General features: G+C 44.8%; 1 protein-coding gene across 2 annotated transcripts in view; it reads left to right on the top strand.

Moving 5' to 3' along the window:
• RYK (receptor like tyrosine kinase) overlaps positions 1-19,436 on the top strand; it is a 59,266-nt gene extending 39,830 nt beyond the window's left edge. For both annotated transcript variants that reach the window (XM_065639928.1, XM_065639927.1), the window contains exons 10-15: positions 5,790-5,859; positions 7,574-7,706; positions 9,201-9,310; positions 14,201-14,360; positions 16,485-16,621; positions 18,390-19,436. In XM_065639928.1, the coding sequence (XP_065496000.1) occupies positions 5,790-5,859; positions 7,574-7,706; positions 9,201-9,310; positions 14,201-14,360; positions 16,485-16,621; positions 18,390-18,501 (722 nt within the window). In that variant the 3' untranslated portion in view covers positions 18,502-19,436. The remainder of the gene's footprint in view (positions 1-5,789; positions 5,860-7,573; positions 7,707-9,200; positions 9,311-14,200; positions 14,361-16,484; positions 16,622-18,389) is intronic.
• The last annotated feature ends 1,924 nt before the right edge of the window (positions 19,437-21,360 follow it).

Below are 21,360 nucleotides of genomic sequence, written 5' to 3'. Positions count from 1 at the left end.
ATTTCGGGGAGCTGCCCTTGTGCTTTTCACCAACAACTTTACCTTGTGGATTTTGTCACAACCTATTTGGCAAAGCCCATGAGTTTGGGGAGGGTCACACAGGGTCTGTGAACACAGGTAGCTGTACATTAATAGAAAATGCCTCGTGTAAGCGGTCTGATACTGAGGAGTATTAGCTTGCAAAATGAGACAGAAGTTCCCACAGGAACAAGGTGTTACAAGTGGTCCAAAGGTGAGAAAAGCTTCAGGTAAAACAGTTTTTTTTCTGTCAGATGTGTTTCTCGGAAGCCTTAGATTTCCCAGCTATAGTGTTGTGGAGCTGCCTCTGATAGTAGAGCCGACAGAAATTGCTATGACAGGGCTCTGGAATGACCTATTTCAATTTTGAAACCTTTGGTTACGTTCCTTTTAACCTATTTTTAAACAGATTTCAGTGACCGTGCTACGATCTAAAGTCTTCAAGCTGCAACGCTGTGCTTTGCTGTTTGGAGATTCTAGGAGGTCTGACTTTGAACTGTTATTCTTGAAAGGCATCCAGCTAATCGGGTAACCCACTGCGATACCCAGATAATTGCTGCTTTTCATCTCTGGTGAGTAATTGGAGGTGTGGAGTGACTCTTTTCCGATGTGCTACCACCCGGCGATCGCGGAGCGTGATGCTCCGCAGTCGTTATCGGCGCAAATTGCCGCAGCGTTGGTGTCATCGCAGGCTTCCCGGGGGTGTTTTCACGTGAGCGATGCAGTGATTCAGTCGAGCGATGATGAGCAAAGGCTTTAAAATGCAGTTTTGCAGACGGACTTCGAGAAGTTGGCGAAAATCAAATAGGTGGGTTGTTGTTTTCTCCCCGTGAACCGGGAAAGGCCTCAGCGCATATCACGCTTGCCAGAATTGTGGGGAGAGATTAGCCTCTTATATAAAAATAGTAGTGCCAAGAGCCCCATTGTGCCTGGCTATATACAAATAGCGTAACATGAGATAAACTTGCAGCCGTATCAAAGCTGCTGGGAGTCGTTCTTGCTCGGCGCCTCGGGGTGGACTTTCACAGGCGGGTTTTTGGCACGGAAAGGGTAAAACCGGAGATTTGAAAGCATCTTCATAGTTCTCAAATGCATTTACATCTATCGCAAATAGTCTTGTTTTTAAGCACTTGCTGAAAGTTGGACTTTTTTGGTCCTAAATGAGCATGTAGTATTACTACTGGATATTAAATCCTTTGCGACCTGAAGCCTTTGCTGTTCGGTTGCTCAGCTCTTGGTTTGTGATAACCTTATAAAATAAATGATGCTTTTTCAGGGCGAAGAAGCTCTGACCTGGCTCGCGATCATCAGGCGTGAATTGTTGAGCGCTGACGTGTCCTTAATCACAAATAGCGTTAATATCTCAGAGGGAAGTTGAGCTTTTTAATTTTTTTAGGGCTTTGAAGAAGTTGTGCAACAAGCCCTTGCTGCCTTGCCCTGGAGTGTTTGACTTAACTCGGGGCTGTTTCCTGATGCACAAATTTAATATATGGTAGACTACGGCCTCATTTGTTGTGTCTTTAAGCTGATTTAGGAGGTTGCTAGCTCTGTGGGAGGTTTTTTCCCCCCAATTCCCCCCTTTCCAGCTGTGTGTGTGGCTGTGTTCGTATCAAATGACTTCACAGATCCGGAACAGAAAAATCCAGCCGCAAACTCCTGCGGCCACAGCCGCGTGTTTGACAAGACCCTTCCCCAGGTCTCGTTTTGTGTGGCTGCGCAAACAATTCCGTGAATAAAATGCCCACGTGTGTTTGCTCACATGTAACGCTTAGAGATTTGGTTTGGGTGCAGGGTGACGCTTTGGCCCAAGCAGGAAAATGAGATTTAGAGGATTCGCTTTAGCGCGTCCCTGTGAAAACATCTCGCCGAGCCGGACCCGCTGGGACTGCGGGTTTCTCCTGTCAAAGCCAGAAACGCTGTGGATTTCCTGGATTATTTTTAAGGGTTTTCAGGGCAGGATGGTCAGATTCACCAGGTCCTCCACAATAAAAGGTTTTATTTACCAAAGTCACCATCTTCGTAGTCTGTGAAGACCTGTCTGTTGGATGCTCAAGAGTGATCTACTAAATGTGACTGAGAGTTTGTTTAAATGTACTTTTTGTTGTGTAACTAAAGAAAATGGCCATAACAGGAAGTCTAATTGCAATGGTGACCTTTGCAGTAGCATTATTTTGGTATTTTTTTACTCCCTTTACTCAAAGAAGTGGTGATTTATATGCTGTTTTGAATTGCGTCTCGTACAAAACCACAATAATCAAATTGTGTGGTTGTTCTAAATTGGCACCTGACTAAGCTAGAGGAGGATTAACCTATTGTTTGTTCTGAGTGGGGTGAATTTGTTGGTGCTGTGTAAGTGTTTTCCATCCAGAAAACAAGGAAATAATATTGATAAGAAAACACAATACGGATGCTGGGACTGTTTCACGAGATAAGATTTCAATTTCCGTATATACTTGAATGGGAGTCAATCGTCCTTTTGGGTGCTCAGCGACTTCAGCGTCTCCGAGCTGAGAGAAAACAATAAAAATTACCAGTGACCTGCTGAAAACCACCCTGCGTGATGGAAAGGGAAAGGCATCGGCACCAGAGTGTCATCTCGAGGCATGAGGAGATGAATAGATGCGTTGTCCAAACCAGATGAACTCGTTCGGTCAATTTTTAAAGCCGGTCTTAAGTCGTCTCTGATTTAGAGCTTCACATTATTGCATGGTGGCTGTTACAATTAAAATCAAACCAGTTAAGCAAGCGCAGGGCCAAAGAGAGACGAAGTGAGTTAATCGGCTTAAACTCACGCCTGGTAATCTCTTCCCTCCCTTCGTCGCTGCGTTGAAGAGGTCGTGGCCTTTGAGTTCTATTAATTAGTGGATTTCAACCTGAAGCTGTGGACTAATAGCCTGCTGGCAACTCCTCTGACTTCTTATAATTTGCTTTTACAGCTTTATTTTTAATTCTTCTTGCCCTTTGGGAGCTGGATGCTTCAGCCATTCATGCCTGTGTAACTTCATTTTAAGGTGCTATCTTGGTTTTTCATGTTTACCAGCTTGTTGAAGTCTGTGTTCTGTGTCTCAAATTCATCCCACGTAAAACACATGAGTGCTGTTGCTGCACAGAAGTTTGGACCTGCTGTTGGAGTCCAAACCAGAAGCTTCAGCTCACCAGTACCTAAATATCTCCTGCACTGCAAGAACCTGACGCACTTCTCACCAAATACACAAGGAAATGCACCGTTTCGATGCATTCTATAATATACCGCAGCTGTAATTGTCACTAAGGTCATGGCATCTCTGTGTCTGGGTGTCTCTGGAGCGCTGGGTGTTGGTCCCTCCAGCCTGGGTGATGCTCCTCAGGGTTCTCCAAGGATGCTGAGGCTTCAGTGCCTCTGCCTGCAACCTGCATCACAGAATCAGAGGGTCACAGCCTGGTTGGGTTGAAGGGACCTCTGGAGACCCCCCAGTGCAACCCCCCTGCTCACGCAGGGTCACCAGAGCAGATCACACAGGTCGGGCCAGGCGGGTTTGAATGTCTCAGAGAAGGAGACTCCACACCCGCTCTGGGCAGCCTGGTCCAGGCTCTGGCACCTCCCAGCAAAGAAGTTTCTCCTCATGTTCCGATGGACCCTCCTGGGTTTCAGTCTGTGCCCGTTGCCCCTCACCCTGGCCTTGGGCAGCACTGAGCAGAGTCTGGTCCATCCTCTGACACCCACCCGGAGATATTGATCCCATTGATCAGATCCCTCTCAGCTTCTCTTCTCCAGCTCAACAGCCCCAGCTCTCTCAGTGTCTCTTCAGCACAAAGAAGCTCCAGACCCCTCAGCATCTTTGTGTCCCTCTGCTGGACTCTCTCCAGTAATTCCTTGTCCTTCTTAAACTGGGGAGCCCAGAACTGGACACAACTCCAGATGTGGCCTCACCAGGGCAGAGCAGAGGGGGAGGAACAACCTCCAACCTCCCTGACCTGCCGGTCACACTTTTCTTCATGCACTCCAGGTACCGCTGGCCTCTTGGCCACAAGGGCTCCTTGGTGGCTCATGGTCACCCTGTTGTCCACCAGAACTCCCAGGTCCTGCTCTGCAGAGCTGCTTTCCAGCAGGTCCCCCCAACCTGTACTGGTGCCTGGGGTTGTTCCTCCCCAGGTGCAGGACCCTGCTCTTGCCCTTGTTGAACTTCATCAGGTTCTTCTCTGCCCAGTCCAGCCTGTCTGGGTCTCTGGATGGCAGCGCAGCCTCCGGGGTGTCAGCCCTTCCTTCCAGTTTGGTGCCATCAGCAAACTGGCTGAGGGTGCAACTCCGTCTGTTCATCCAGGTCACTGATGAACAGGTTGACCAGGACTGGCCCCAGCGCTGACCCCTGGGGAACCCCACAAATCACAGACCTCCAACCAGACTCTGCACCGTTGATCACAACCCTCTGAGCTCTGCCATCCTGCCAGCTCACCATTTACGACTTCGATTTCCCAATCTCCTCCTTTTTTAGTGCCTTTTGGGAAGGCATCCCTGCTTTTCATCTCCCCCAAGCTGCCTTTGAAGGAGGTTGCCTTGGGACATCGTTCTTTTCCCCATCTTGGGGGAATTTTTTTTCAATCCAGCCAATGTTTTGTGCCTTGCAGGTCCTGAAGCTGTCTCCACTTCCAGCAGATCTGGAGGACTAAATGCCAATTTGTGAATTAAAATTATAATTGGAGCCGATCTGTTTAGCTTGCCGTTGCCATGGAGGGAGCCCATGCTCCCCCTCTGGGCTTTGTGTGTCCTTCCCTACCTTGTCCTCATCTCCACTGACCGCATTCTTCGCTCTTAACTCACTCAAAAGTCACATTTTCTTTTGCAGGGCTAAAGTTCAATTAAGAAAGAGAGTCAGGGGTAGTTCTGGCACAGAGAAGGGACAGAAAACGCAGCTGGGAGGGATTGGGAGAGCTCTGATTTACAGCACCGACAGCTGCCCTGGCACATCTTGCCCCCAGATGGGGGGAAAAAAGAAAATAAAAAACCAAACCAACTAACCAAAACAAAAAAATACAAGAAACCCAACAACAACGAAACCAAAAAAGCCCCCCAAAACAAAAAAAGACACAAAAACCCAACCAACCAACAAAAAACCCTGGAAAATATTGAAATATTTGTAGGGAAGGGGTTACAGGCAATGCTTCTGCCCAGTAGATGTTCTGATTGCTGTGGGTTACTGGGGTTATCGGAGTCTTGAATTTTAGGTTTGTATTTTGCTTTCTCTGAATTTCTGTGGTTTTGTTTTTTGTTTTTTTTTTTTTTTTCTTTTTTTGTGCATGTGTTGGGCTTTTTCCATTTTTTTATATTATTTTTGAAAGGTAGGGAAGAGAACAGCAAACATTTCTAAGGTTACCGAGAGTCAAGCGTTTCGAGTAGAGAGCAGCGAATAAGTAAATGTAGAAAGGAACAATCTCCATCAGCGTGGAAGCAAACTGCAGAAGCCCATACTGGTAATTCAGCAGCAAACCAGTATCTTTTGGGAACGAGGCTGTCGGGAAGCGCCACAAGTACTGTCTGTCAGCACCCGGACCGGCTTCCATTTCCTTTTTCAGCTTCGCCCCGTTTGTTTTAAGCAGAAATGCGCCCTAAAACTTGGCTCGCACCTCGGGGGGTGTTCTAAATTCCACTTTTAAAAAGTAAGCAAACAAGTTCTGTTTGTGCTCAGATGACCTCAGCTGACTTGCAGATCTGGACCAAACTTTAATTAACGTGTTGATTTGTTTCCAAAGTTATATCTGCGGTTCTTTTATTTATTTTTTTTTTTTTTAATTAGATCAAGCCTCAGAGGTGCAGGTGACAATGATGCTGACCGAAAGCTGTAAACTCAGAGGACTTCACCACAGGTAAGCCAAATAGTCCTTATAAACAAACTATACGCAACCTGAAAATATTTCTGCTTAAACCTCCCTAGAGAGAAAGAAAATGATTTTTTTTTTTTTTTCCAGAACCCAACAACGTTTTGTACGCTTGAATTTTTTTTAAAGAACCAAAAGTATTTTTTTAAAATACAAAACTCTGGATATGCTGCTTACTGCAAAAGTGCCTGTAAGCTGCTTTTTTTCTTCCAGCCTCATAGTCAGTAAAATCAAATAGTGGGGAAGGTGGTAAAGTCTTTGGTTCGGTGTTCCAAACCTTGCAGTGAAATATGGGTAGATATTAATTTTATACATCCTTTATTATTGCTGAAAAAGGCGCTGGAGGCATGTGTTGGTTTTTAAATTAACGCTCCAAACAGCTGGAGTTAGTGGCAGTTTTGCAGCTTGATTTAAAGGCTGGAATTGGCCTTAAAAATCTTTGTTACTGGCCAGGACGCGAGTGAAAAGAAACCTACGCTCATTGTCGAGTGCCTGGGCTGGTAATTGATCATTTTACTGGTAATGTGAAGGAACTGAGAATAGTTCCAGCAGAATTATTACTCTACAGTCGATTTAAAAAAAGCTTGTCTAAGAATTATTGTAGATAAGACTTTGCCTAAAACACAGGATTATTTTACTAAGAGGAGTAGCAGGTCCTTGGGGAAAACACACTTAACATGGAAACAAAATGAAGCAACTCCCCTCTCATCATTCAAAATCAGGCATTATCCTCCCTTTTACAAGTTAAACTCTTTAAATAGTCCAAAAAGCTTTTTTTTCTGTGCAGCCGGGACCTTTCTCTTGGTTGAGGGTGACACCTGACTGTCAGACTTCTCTGAGTAACAACAGGAAACGTCCAAGTTCCCTTTTAAAAAATCATTATAACTCATTGAAATTTTTCCTAAGGTGTTTTCAAGAGAAGATACAGTTAAAAACAAAAAAAAAAATTGGAACTATATACAGTTTATTTCAAGCTTCTACGCGTCAATGTATTGATACTATAGGTGTTTAAGCAATATAGCACAGAGGTTATCTGACCCACAAGGAGGATCAAACTCCTGAGCTACTTCTGCAATTTAATATTTAGTTGATTTTAAACCTAAAAATTTCTGTTCTGTCGTTTTGAAGTGGATCAAACATGATATTTTGACCTTTTTTTTTTTTTTTCCCCACTCTGTAGTGGAGCTGTATCCTTTATATCTCTAGTTGCATTTAGAATGATACATTTCCAAGTTGAGGATCTATTGCTGCTTAATATAAATTAAATATAAATTGAGAAGGGGTGGAGTGACCAACCCTGGAGGGGTTTAAAAGGCGTTTAGATGAGGTTCTCAGGGACATGGGTTAGTGCCAGATTTAGGTTCTGGTTGGACTCAGTGATCCTGTGAGTCACTACCAACCAAAATGATTCTACGGTTCTATGAAGTGATAACCTGTATTCACAGAAATTTATTTTTGCCCTTTTGGACCAAATGAAAAAATTGGGCAGTTCTTCCTAATGGGAAGGTAATAAAATATCTTTTTTTTTTTTTTTTTTAAATGTCTAGAGCCTGTTATTTGGAGACCTTGTGCTCTGTAAGATTAAATGAATGCTTTGCTTTAATGTTGAATTACTTTTGTTGAATGTGTTTAGGGATCGAGAAGTACTTTTTTTCCAATATGAATTTCCTAAAATGAGGAATTTTTCTCCCTTTTTTTCCAGGAATCTGCTCCCCATCACCCACGTCTGTATAGAAGAGGGAGAGAAACCGATGGTGCTGCTACCGTACATGAACTGGGGGAACCTTAAACTCTTCTTGCGACAGTGCAAGCTGGTGGAGGCCAACAATCCTCAGGTACGCCCCAAATCCACACCTTAAACTTAGGCTTGGCTTATCATCCGGGTACGGGCCTTAAATAAAAAATAATTGTGGTATTCACCTGCTCTGCTGGGGCAAGGGAGGAATTGGCAAACAGGTTCCCTGGCAAGGGTTTGTGTTGATTCATAGGAGGAAAATACTCTTGGCCGCGGCATCGCGGACGTTCGGAGGCCGTGAAGCCGAGTTAGGCTCGGATTAGGGGAGTAGCTGGCGTATCAACACATATTAAAAGAAAAAATAGAGAAAACAGTATATGATTGTGGATTTAAGTTATAATACACAAGGAAAAACTGTGTATGGGGAAAATTCAGTTTTACTGCTGTTTTTTTTTTTTCTACTAAATATAATTAATAGATTTTTCCCTTTAATTACTGTAGTTCTTAATTATTTTACTGCATGCACAAAGTACTCTTAAACTTCTAAGGTGCTGCTGTAGTTTTGCTATTAAGTAAAATAACTGGATTTCTTTAACTTTAGATACTAAAGGAAGTGATCTCTGCTTTTTTTTCTTTTTTTTTTTTATTTTTACTGCTGTGGGTGCTCTTCAGCATTCATAACTTTGCCGTGTTTCAGTGGAACCTGCTGCACATGTTTCGTGAGAAGTCAGAAGGAAAATACTCCTAAATGAGAATATATTTTGCTTATTTTTAAAAATCTGAATGCGTGTTTAGGGGCGGGTGTGTATACGTAGTAAAACTCTCCCTCCTGTTAAGATTACCTTGTCTTTTCTTGGACTTCACCTTGATTTGGCTTCTGGCTTCAGACTAAATGCAGCACCAAATTAAATCTTGTTTTCCGAGGTCACCATTTGTCCCCGTTATGTACCAGATTTCAAACCAGCAATTAGTTTACAAGTTGTGATAAGCTGCTGGGATCTTTCAGCTTTGATTTTTACTTGTTTTGCTGCTTAATCTGAGTTATAAATCCCTATGCAATGCACTAATATCCCTCTGCAAGAATTTAAGCAGAAATGGCATTTACAATCTGTATTGTGTGAAACGACCATACTTAACTATCAAAAAATGGGACGTTTGCTGTCCTACGTACTTATTTGAAGATAGAACTCTTCGACAAATACCTTGAGTTTTCTGAAATAATACATGGCTCTTTTTCTTAATAGCAGCCTGTTAAATAAGAAGCTGGTTCATTATCGTTTTAGTTTAGGATTTAGTTTATTTCAAGCCCAATCTTGCAACTTCAGTGTGTCTACCTACATGCTGAAATTTCTGGAACACTGTAGAAATGGAAGAGCAAACCCAGGGTATAAATATGTGCAAGGATTTAATTTATCTAGGACCGCAAAGTAGTAAAAGCAGGTGCAACAACGGCATTTGATACTAATTTTCCGCAATAAATAGCCACGAGAGTTTTCACTGCCATTTCTGTGAAAACGACTTGGTTTCCAGAGGAACAGAAAGTGGAAAAAAGCTTTGTAAGAAGGGTTAAAATGGACTTTTTTTGCTCTTGCAGGCAATTTCCCAGCAGGACCTTGTCCATATGGCGATTCAGATCGCCTGCGGCATGAGTTACCTGGCCAGACGGGAGGTCATTCACAAAGACCTGGCTGCTAGAAACTGCGTGTAAGTACTCGGCGAGTAAAGTTACATCAGTAGCAAGGGCTAGGATGGGCTTTGTCCAATTCACCCCATCCCTACTTCAAAATATGCCAGTCATTGCTTTTTCTCCAAATTTGGAGGTGAGTGGTCTTGTCAGTGAATTTATTTTCCTCTATTCAATGTGTTATACCAGTACTATTCAATATATTCATTAACGACTTGGATGAGGGACTAGAGTGACTGTCAGCAAGTTTGCTGATGACACCAAACTGGGAGGAGCGGCTGGCATTGGGAGGCTGCGCTGCCATCCAGAGACCTGGACAGGCTGGAGAGCTGGGCGGGGAAAAATTTAATGAAATAGAACAAGGGCAAGTGCAGAGCCTTGCATCTGGGCAGGAACAACCCCAGGTTCCAGTATCAGTTGGGGAACGAGCTGTTGGAGAGCAGTGTAGGGAAAGGGACCTGGGGGTCCTGGGGACAGCAGGGTGACCATGAGCCAGCACTGGGCCCTTGTGGCCAGGAAGGCCAATGGGACCTGGGGGGGATTAGAAGGGGGTGGTCAGTAGGTCAGAGAGGTTCTCCTGCCCCTCTGCTCTGCCCTGGTGAGACCTCATCTGGAATATTGTGTCCAGTGCTGGGCCCCTCAGTTCCAGAAGGACAGGGAACTGCTGGAGAGAGTCCAGCGCAGCCACGAAGATGCTGGAGGGAGTGGAGCATCTCCCGTGTGAGGAAAGGCTGAGGAGCTGGGGCTCTGGAGCTGGAGAAGAGGAGACTGAGGAGTGACCTCATTCATGGGGATCAATATGGAAAGGGGGAGTGTCAGGAGGATGGAGCCAGGCTCTTCTGGGTGACAACCAGTGATAGGACAAGGGGCAATGGGTGCAAACTGGAACACAGGAGGTTCCACTTGAACATGAGAAGAAACTTCTTCCCGGTGAGGGTGCCAGAGCCTGGCCCAGGCTGCCCAGGGAGGCTGTGGAGTCTCCTTCTCTGCAGACATTCCAACCCGCCTGGACACCTTCCTGTGTAACCTCATCTGGGTGTTCCTGCTCCAGCGGGGGGATTGCACTGGATGAGCTTGCGAGGTCCCTTCCAACCCCTGACATTCTGTGATTCTGTAAACATAAGGTGAACCAGAAACTGTGGTATTTTAAAAAAGCAGAATATCCTCATCTTCAACACTTTTGCTGGGTTTTGTCTCTCATTTTTTTAATGGCTTGCAAAGTATTAAAGCTTCCCTTCAACTTGATTCAAAACTTGGAATATCTTTGGCTGTGTACCAATGGATAGATTTTTGTATGAAATAGGTTTTCTTCATTTTTTTCTTAAAAAAAAAATAGCCTAATGGCTCTGATTGCTGGTAGATTTTTATTTGTTGAATGATGGATAGATAGGAGTGAGCTCTAAAAATGGTAGAAATGCCAAAGTAGCGTTTGAGACCATCTTCTGACTGGAATATGTCCTCAAAATGTAGAGATTGTTGGAGGTGCTTGTCATTTTATAAACCAAATCACTGAGACCAACTGTGCTCATTCTCTACCTGCTTTCATACTGAATAGGAGGAAAAATATAAAATAGGGGGTTCTGCCCAAACTTAACATCTGAAAATACCTAAAGCCACAGTTAGTCCATGAGCTTAGTCTATAACAGCTGCAAATAACGTCGTAATTCAAGTAACACAGTTACTTTTCAGAGTTCAAGACCATGTTTGAAGCCTTGAATTCACATTCTTGATTTGGAGAGACGCTTCTCCTTTTCGCCTTCCCTCCCAAAGGACGTGTTCAGGTCTATTAATGAATTAGCAATGAAAGAAAAGGAGAAAGAAGCAACCTCTGGCTTACATATGTACAAATTATCGATTACCACTAAGGAGGTAACAGAACTAATAACGAATATGAAGTCGTTAAGCTGAAATTGGCTATTAGAGGTGTTTTTTGAGATTTCATGTGCTCTGCTTCATCATAAATCATTTCATTTATGACCCCATTGGGTCACTTGGGATGAATGCACATCTTGCATTCCTTTGGCTACGACGCTTCGTTTATTTTTCGCAAGAAAATAAAATTCCTCATGGTCCAGTCGTTCGCTGGATTCTTCTTCTGTCTGTTTTATGAAAATTTTCTTAGCAATACCTACAGGGTTTTCTCAGGCCTTGTCTTCTACCGGTGCAAGGGTGGAAAGACTGGAGCAGGCTTCCGAATCTTCAGGTTTCTCAGTTGCTGAGGCAGCAGTGATGGGTTTATTGTCTCCGTTCCTCTTCTTTGACTTCATCTCTTTTTGTTGTCGGGCATTGGAACAGGCTGCCCAGGGCAGTGCTGGAGTCACCATCCCTGGAGGGGTTGAACAGATGGAGATGAGGTTCTCAGGGTCATGGGGCAGTGCCAGGAGTGGGTTAATGTTGGACTCGATGATCTGGGGAGTCATTTCCAACCAAAATGTTTCTATGATGCCGTGACTCATGGCTCAATGCTGTTAAATAAAGACACTACAGGTCTTCTAAATGGCCTTAAGTTGTGCCAGGGGAGGTTGAGGTTGGATCTGGGGAACAATTTCTTCCCCAAAGGGCTGTCGGGCATTGGAACAGGCTGCCCAGGGCAGTGCTGGAGTCACCATCCCTGGAGGGGTTGGACAGACGTGGAGATGCAGTTCTCAGGGACATGAGGCAGTGCCAGTGTTGGATTAACACTTGGACTCCATGATCTTGAGGGTCTCTCTAACCAGAATGATTCTATGATTCTGTGATTCTTTCAACTTTTTGCCACCTTTGTGTTTTTTCCTTATTTGCCAACTTTTTCCAGCGTTCCCTTGGAAATACCTCCTGGGATCCTGAAGGCATCATCCACCCCTACAATATCTTCAAGGTGCAGTTGCTGGATATTGTGCCCCTTCTGGATGGGCATTTGCTTTGGTTATCCCCACGTATCCTGAAGTGGAAACCCAGTCTCACGGCCAGCGTGCCCTTCTGCTGTGTGGACATGCTGCTGGTGTCCATCAGAGAGCTCGCAACGTCTGGCTCAGCAATTAATAGTAAAATATGGGTCACGTTTCCAACGCCAGCGTAATTCTGCTCCTGAAATTTGGACCGACTTCCCTGCCTGGGTTGTCAGGGTCCTTGTTGTGATAATTTCTGTCCTTTGTGCTTCTCCCCACAAAACTACTCGGTCCTCTCAGGTGCTGCCCAGTTCTTCAAACATCCCCACCAGAGCTTCTGATGGGGCATCCCAGGGGTTAGGAGAAAAAAAATGGGACATACTTGAGCACTTCTGCTTGTCTTAGGATATTATTTATCTACTGCACCTGCCACGAAGTTCTGGGACAGAGGGAGCAGTGAAATCCATTCCTTGTCCCTTTAGTGCTGCCGAGTGAGTCGAGCGGAATCTTTCCTGGCTCTTGCGCTATGTAAAGATGCTCAGTTGGATAGAGTTCCTTAGGGACTCTTTTCCTAATCCCTCTTGCTTTTCTGCTCCGGTGGACACGTTGAGGTCGAAGCGGCACCACAGGAGGCACAGATCAGCAGCAGCGCTCCAGGGAAATGTCCTTGGGAGAACCTCTCGTTTCTGTGGGGTGAATTAATTGCCTCGTGCAATAAAAATCAAGATCTAGTGCACCCGGTGCCACTTCTCCATGTGACATATGGGCAGGAGCCTGATCTGTGCTGCAGTACAAGAAACTTAGGCCAACCTAAAGGGAAAAAGAAGGTGCAGGAGCCAGGATTTTGTGAAGGAATTTGTGCCATTGCCACCTCTTTGCTCCCCAGGTCTGTTCTTGTACCCATGTACCTAATTTTGGGAAGGGAGCCAGGCTCACAGTGGTCTCGGCAGGTTTGTTAAGGGGGGAGATCTCCAATTTCTATGGCACAGTTGGAGCAGACATACGGATTACGCAAGTCAGAGCTCTCTAGTCCCGGGAAAATGACCCTTTGTATCGTATTTGTTTATAGACAGGTCTTCTAGGAATTTCTCTGAACTCCTAAGAGTGATTAGATATGGAAATTTCCTGATCTATAAGTTTTGTGGGCGATTAACTGACCTGAAAGTGCATAGAAATGGGGTAAATAAGAAGGTACTTGAGATAGTGAAGCAGGAAATGCACAAATTGAGCCTTTGATATTTAATTTTTTCCATCAAAATAAAGAGATAATTGGCAAGATGAGAAGACAGCAAACACCGTTTTGTTACGATCCCCCTAACCCAGTGGTTTTTCTATATTTTTGTCATGAGATGTTAAAGCCAACGTCTCACCCATGTTCTGAAGTCAGATTTATGAGACCATTGAGCTATATTAAACACTTTTTTAAGTTCAAAAGAATGTGAATTACCGTCCCAGAGGGGGGAAAAAACGAGTAGGCTCCGTGTGCTTTTTTGAGTCATCTTTTGATGGTTAAAAATAAGTTTCCCGTAGCCAATATCCTATTTCTGACAACAGTCAGGATGAATATCTCTCGCTGAGAGGTATAAATGTCTTGCCAGATTGCTTGATTAGAGATAAGGCCACAAATAACATTTGTTGCTTTAACAAGATATTACGAGATTTTGCTTTGCTTAAATCTTTGGCTCATTATTACTACAGAAGTACTGTAACTAAAATTAGTTTAATTGATCTGATAGGGGATCTCCAAGGGAGGAGGAATGATTTAAGGGAGTTGTTTGTTTGCTTTAACTGTATTTTTGTTTGATTTTATTTAATCTACGGCTGCTGCTTTTTCTCGTGCTTATCTGTTAACGCAGAATAAACACATTTTTTGATACTACTTGGTAATCGCAGAACAAGCCCATCTTTATCTAGACGAAATGCCCGTAGTGCAATTAGTGCTCCTTAATTAAACCCCGAGTCTGAAACTTCAGGTTGAGCATAAATATCTTCTGCAAAACCGTAACGCCAAGTTCGCTAAATGCTTCTGTTCTTTTAAATTAGCATTGACGATGCTCTTCAGGTGAAGATCACGGACAATGCGCTCTCTCGAGACCTCTTTCCCATGGACTATCACTGCCTGGGGGACAATGAGAACAGGCCGGTTCGATGGATGGCTCTGGAAAGCCTGGTTAACAACGAATTTTCCAGCGCTAGCGATGTGGTAAGTTTGCCTTTTTTTTTTCCTACTCACATTTTATAAACGTATTTTGTTGACGCACTTTTTTCAGCCCTTGGAGAATCATGGCACTGAAGAGACAACAGTGATTTGTCCAGAACAGCAGAAAAGACCTTTAAGATCATCGAGTCCAACCATTAACCAATTTTTTTTTTTTTTTTTAACCTCATTGCCATGGTCTCTACTAGTGCTCAAGCCACATAAACACACACACAAAAAATAAGGGAAGGAGTCAGCTCTGCTCCAGAAATACTTCTGTGCTTCTTGGAAAATGTGCACGGTTTCGTCTTGCACCAAACTTGAAGACAGAGCAGGAAATGTAATAAAACCTAATAGAAGTTGCCTGTAATAGCATGTTTTTAGAATTCTAAATGGGATCAATTAAATGTTGATTTCTTGTGATTTTTCTTTTAAACCCAGAGCACGAAAGCGTTCACTGTTCATAAAGACCGGACTTGGAAATAAAAACTTACATAACACTGGCAATAAAATGTAGAATTTTATTAGGCTGGAGGCACCGCGGTATCAACCATTTCAGAAAATCAGCGCAATTCAGCATATAGTCCACGCTATTTTAACGCAGAGCTCCTTTTTGCATTATATAGGGATAAATGTGACGCGGCTTCTAATACCCAGCTCTTCACTTTGCGTCCGTAGCTGAGTTTTGCAGTCTGCAAAAATTGACTGTTTTTCTGGGTGTAGAAGATACTGTCTGCCCCTAATAGCATCTCTGCGTTTCCCTGGACGCTTTTGACAAATGTGGTGTAATATGTTTTTGTCTAGGAACAAATCTAGTTATCAAATGCATGTGACACATAATCGGTGGTGGAATCTGTTCCAATTGAGGCGGTGTCTGTTAAGATGCAGTCGGCACCTGTTCCTGACTTGCTTTTTGGACGTATTAATATTTCTTTAAGATGGTTTTGCTGGCTTGAAATATTTCTAGCGCGTCCCTCCTCTGCCAACAGTTACATCAGTCAACCAAAGTGCAGAAAAACAAAACACAATTCCTGCTGGATTTTAATTGTTTTTTTTCTCTGTGTTGGACACGAAGCTCTGCATCTCTTGTTGCCGTTCTTATGCCGTTACGTATGGAATTAGAAATAGCTTTATTCTCAAAGTAGTTTTGCTCGAATCACCTTTTTTTTCCTGACGTCCTAGGTGCCCCGCCACCTGTCCCTCGGTGTTCTCTTAACTGCAAATATTAATAATTCATAAAATAATCATGAATACAAAGGTGGTGCCCCTGCCGCTCTCCACCTCTGAGCTTCCCAGCGGTGCCCCTGACCGCAACCCTCAGTCCAGGTTTTGCCTGGGGGTTCATTTTGATTTAAAACCAGGAATATTTTTGCGGCATGCAGAACTCTGCCCCTTTTTAATAAAGCGCGATGTTTGCGGCACGTGTGACTTCAGCGGTGAATCATCCGCCTGCGGTATCAGCACCATCTCTGTTTTGTCGCTCGGGTCTCTTCATACCAGCCAGTAAATCATTTTTCACATACTGTGCTCGTACATGAGTTGATTAATTGATTTTTCATCACCTTAAGCTCCTTTCGGCAAGTATTTGTGGCTGAACAATGTGTTGAATGTTGATCTGGCTGTCAGGTTTACATAGATGAAATCTTTATTTTTCATTTGAGTCCTCCCTCTGAGCATATCCTCAATATATACAGATGACTTTGATTTTAAAAAGGAATAGTTTTATTCAGTCTGCGCTTCTGAACCTTTGAATTTCACAGACCTTTTTTGAGAACTTTTGTGTAGCGTTTGGAAGAGGTAAAATGTAATAATGAATTTTTTTTTTTTAAAGTGAGTTTACTGTTTAATATTCCTTAGATTCATCAAGTGCTTTGAAATGTCAAACTGGAAAGATGCAGTAGTATTATTTTTTAGCACTTAAAGCTTAGTGCATTAAGATTTTAATTATAATTCAACTTAACACCCATTCTGTGATTCTTAATTGTTCCCATTCAAGAAAAAGTGTTGTTGTGTTGATCTTGGATATATTTGGTATTTATGTAAAGCTTTCTTACTTGGTGTAGTCCTACTCCTGACTGATTTTGTGGACTGTCTGAAGGGGCTCTAATGCTGCACGTTATTTCTTTTCAGTGGGCCTTTGGGGTGATGCTGTGGGAGCTGATGACGTTGGGCCAGACCCCGTACGTCGATATCGACCCCTTCGAGATGGCGGCTTATTTAAAGGACGGCTATCGAATAGCTCAGCCCATCAACTGCCCTGATGAACTGTAAGTGTTTGTTTTTGGAGAGAGGATAAAATGGCTGGTTTGGTACCAGCCTGTTAAACCAGGCTTATCAATGAAAGAGCCCAGTTTGCCTTCCCCTGCCTTTTAGATAAACCCTCGTGTAAGTATTTGTGTGGCTTCAGTGACCTGCGTCAAGGAACTCGGACTAAAATTAATTGTTGAGTTTCGCTTAAGCCTGACCTAACTCTTCCTTATTCTGAGCCCTGGGAGAAGTGGGTTGATCGGCAGGATGGGAGGAGGGAGGTGAAGGGGCCGGGAGGGTTTAGGTGAGTGTTTGTGGGGCTGTGGTGTGGGAAGCCATTTGGTTTGTAGGGAGAGGGAATGTGTGTTCTCAGCAAGGCTGCGCAGAAGTGCTGTGTGTAACGGGGTTAAACGGCAGCGCTGGAGCTGTTTATTCACAATCCTAGTGGTACAGAAAATCCCAGAATCCAGCCTGGTTGGGTTGCAGGACCTCTGGAGACCCCCCAGTGCAACCCCCCTGCTCACGCAGGGTCACCAGAGCAGATCACACAGGTCGGTCCAGGCGGGTTTGAATGTCTCAGAGAAGGAGACTCCACACCCGCTCTGGGCAGCCTGGTCCAGGCTCTGGCACCTCCCAGCCAAGAAGTTTCTCCTCGTGTTCCGATGGAGCCTCCTGGGTTTCAGTCTGTGCGTGTTGCCCCTCACCCTGGCGCTGGGCACCACTGAACAGAGTCTGGTCCATCCTCTTGACAAGCTCTACCTTCTGCCTTGTGTGTTCTTCCAAATCCCCTCCACGTAAACCTACCACAGAGACCCTTTGAACTACTTTTACAAGAGTTGAGCAATTAGCAATTTCCGATGAACTATGTATTGCTTCCTCCTGGACTGCCTCCAACTTGTATCCGAACTCATAGAATTACAAAATCATTTTGGTTGGAAAAGCCCCTCAGGCTCATCGAGTCCAACCATTCCCGCACCCCTGGCACTGCCCCATGTCCCTGAGAACCTCATCTCCGTCTGTCCAACCCCTCCAGGGCTGGTGACTCCAGCACTGCCCTGGGCAGCCTGTTCCAATGCCCCACAGCCCTTTGGGGAAGAAATTGTTTCCCAGATCCAACCTCAACCTCCCCTGGTGCAACTTGAGGCCATTTTCTCTTGTCTGGGAGAAGAGACCAACACCCTTCATGCTACAACCTCCTTTCAGGTCATCGTAGATGCTTCTGTTCACAACACATTTATTGATCGTTCCAGGTGTGGGTCTCCAGCATCATCTCTCAGAAGATGCAGGGTTCCTTTTCACAGAATCCCAGAATGTCAGGGACTGGAAGGGCCCTCGAAAGCTCATCCAGTCCAAACACCCAGATGAGGTTACACAGGAAGGTGTCCAGGCGGGTTGGAATGTCTGCAGAGAAGGAGACTCCACAGCCTCCCTGGGCAGCCTGGGCCAGGCTCTGCCACCCTCACTGGGAAGAAGTTTCTTCTCATCTTTAAGTGGAACCTCCTGTGTTCCAATTTGTACCCATTGCCCCTTGTCCTATCACTGGTTGTCACCGAGAAGAGCCTGGCTCCATCCTCCTGACACTCTGCCCTTCCATATTGATCACCATGAATGAGTCACCCCTCAGTCTCCTCTTCTCCTTTTCTCTCCCCAGTCATCAGGGTTTCTAGTGGCAAATGCTCTTTTATGTTTTCAGGCTGGCACAGTGGTTGCCTGTCTTGCGTTGTCGTGTCTCCCACAGAATCATTTAGATTGGGAAAAAACCCTTAAAGACGTGTGTTTGCCTTGCAGGTTTGCGGTGATGGCCTGCTGTTGGGCCCTAGACCCCGAGGAAAGACCCAAGTTTCAGCAGCTGGTGCAATGTCTGACTGAATTTCACGCTGCGTTGGGAGCCTACGTCTGAAACTGCCACGGAAGATGGAATTCCCGGCCCGGGAAGGAGGCACGGCGCACGTCCGCAGCTCCACGCGTCGCTCGGACTCGCACACGTGATGTGTATAAAGCAACACTAAAGGGAGAAAGCACTTCTTCCGAAACACTGTGCCTTAGAATGCTTTAGTAGTCTGAAGATTTTTCTAAGACCTCTCGATGTTGAATATTTTCTAGATATCACTTTTGCTAAGTTAAATCGAGACCTTTTTATTTGCCACCAGGATTTTTTAAAGTGTAGTGCTAGTGAACTTAAACACGAGATTTGGATGGACTTTGCACTCTTACAACAGACACGTGATTTTTGGTTTTTTTTCGAAGGGTATATGGAACTGGTAGAAAAGTGAGGAGAGGGGAAATTAATGCAAAAGCCACGCTGCAGAAAAATTTCCCTGCTTTTTAAAACAATGTTGAAACGAAATCTTTCTGACCAGCTCTAGTGTTTGTTACTTGTATGTATCTGGAATAGCTTTTTAGTATCAACTTCTTCTATTTTGAGACAACAGCACATTGTGGTTGGATCCACAAGCGGCATCTTACTCTTTTTTAACCCATTCACGAATGTTTTTTGGGAAAGCTGGTCTTCAGGATACAATACCCCCTTTTTAAAGCAGTAAGTGATCATGTAAAAATGATTCCACTTTACCTCATACAGAGAGTAGTAAAGGTGGGCTAAAAATGGTGCCCCTCCTTGCAGATAAAAGGCTGATGGGATTTTTAAGATGGTTTTATGTGCTAAATAGAGGCCTTCAGAGAAGCGCCAAAGCAGCCCTTGTGTGGGAGTCTTTCACCTCAGAGTTCTGGATCGCAGTTTCTCTTGTTCAAAAAGGTACTGGTTGTGTTTTTTTTATGGGCTTTTATGGCCTGAAACGGGCTTAAATATATAAATATATATTTGTAAAGACACTTGCAGAGTAAAGAATGTTTTTCTATTACGTCTCATGTGAAAGCTTGGTCCCTCACGTTGCCCTGCGTGTTGAACGTGCAGGTTGGTGGTTGTCGCTGGGCTGGAGTTGGCGTGAAGACAAGGTGGGTTTCCTGCCCCCCTCCCTCACAACTCGTCCCTGAGACTTAATATATTATCCTGCTGCCACCTTTAATATCCATTCCACATTGGGCTACTCTGAGTTGGACGTTACTTAGGAGAACAGAACAAGGTATTTCAGGAAAAAGCATGGGGATCTGTTGATTCAGCCTCGAGCGTTTGTGCAGCGGCTTTCGCGGCGTTTTGGGAGACTCTGGGCTGCGAGTCCGAGCAGCTGGATTTGGCTGCGTCACGCAGATGTGGAGCTTTTGTTGTTTCCCAGAGTCCTGAACCTTGGCCGGAGAAGATTAATCCTTTCTCATTAGTATCGCGTGAGGCGGAACTTTGCGCACTGTGTTCTCAGCCTCGCCGAGCTGAAACGGGGTGTCCCTCAAAATGCAGCAGCTTTGCTGTTAGTTACCTGTGGCTGCTGAACCAAATCTTGTTTTATCCTACAAGGAACTTTTCCTGCTGGCTCAAGCTTGGGCTTGTTATCGTGGGCTGCGTTTGTGTGAACGAATTGAAACTGGTTTTGTTTGATTGGTTTTGGAGTCACTGAGTTTGGGGACAGCAGTCAGGCTTTGGTTGTGGGGACTTCCGTGGTTTCTTTCCTTTCTGACCCAGGAAAATTACCCGATGTCAGTACCTATTTACGATGACTTGGTTATTAAAACTATCAGCGACTTGTATCCAGCTCTGCGTCGTGATGGGATATACAGAGGTGGTGGGTGTAAGATTTGCTCGCGGTTGGAAATTGGGGTGACAATGGCACGCGTGTTGTCTGCACCTCATGGGGCAGTGGACGTTTCACCGAGTGCACCGGGTCACATACAAGTTGTATACCTTGCAAGATCTGTCCATATCTGATCCGTATCCGAAGTGACGTCGCTGTGGTAGATTGAGGATGTCGGTGCCTCAAACTGCTCCGTTCAGTCCGCATGGGCTGTGGGGATGCTAAACTGTGTCAGCTTTTCCGTCGAGAAGCTGTTTCCATCTACTCCCAGGTGAGCGTGTGCATCAGTAGAGCCTGAGAAGTGATGTAGTGTGGTGTTCAGGTATAGATATAACCTCCTACTCTGAAAATTCAACTTTAAATGTTGAAGTGAAACCTGCTTCACCCACTTAAAGCTCAGATGGGTGTTTTGCTGATAGCAGAACTACCTGGAGCAGGTGCCTCGCAGGCAGGTATTGTAGCTACGGTTGCAGATAGTTTTCATGCTGGCATTTTTCTTTACTGTCGCATGATTCTATGATTCTGTGTGACATATCTTAGCTCCACAGCCTTGTTAGGAAAGCTGTGGAGGGACAGGTCACTTGGGTAGAAGATTGAAAATACAGGTTTCGTAGCATGGAGGGTGTTGGTCTCTTCTCCCAAGGAACAAGCGCCGGGACCAGAGGAAACGGCCTCAAGTTGCGCCAGGGGAGGTTGAGGTTGGATCTGGGGAACAATTTCTTCCCCAAAGGGCTGTGGGGCATTGGAACAGGCTGCCCAGGGCAGTGCTGGAGTCACCATCCCTGGAGGGGTTGGACAGACGGAGATGAGGTTCTCAGGGACATGGGGCAGTGCCAGGGGTGGGGAACGGGTGGACTCTATGAGCCTGAGGGTCTTTTCCAACCAAAATGATTCTGTGCTAATGTTGTCAGTAGCCTCTACTCTTCAATAGCGAGACTTTTTAGTGCACTTTAAGTTTAAATTGATCAATACCTGTTACCTGGGTACAAATTTACACCCTCTTACCAAGGCCATGTCACCATGATGAAGAGACATCAAGACCATGTTGGTGATGGTCCTCAGGCTTAGCAGCTCCA

Source organism: Caloenas nicobarica, chromosome 8, assembly GCF_036013445.1.
Source record: "Caloenas nicobarica isolate bCalNic1 chromosome 8, bCalNic1.hap1, whole genome shotgun sequence".
NCBI lineage: Eukaryota > Metazoa > Chordata > Aves > Columbiformes > Columbidae > Caloenas > Caloenas nicobarica.
This window is presented reverse-complemented; position numbering and strand designations above follow the sequence as displayed.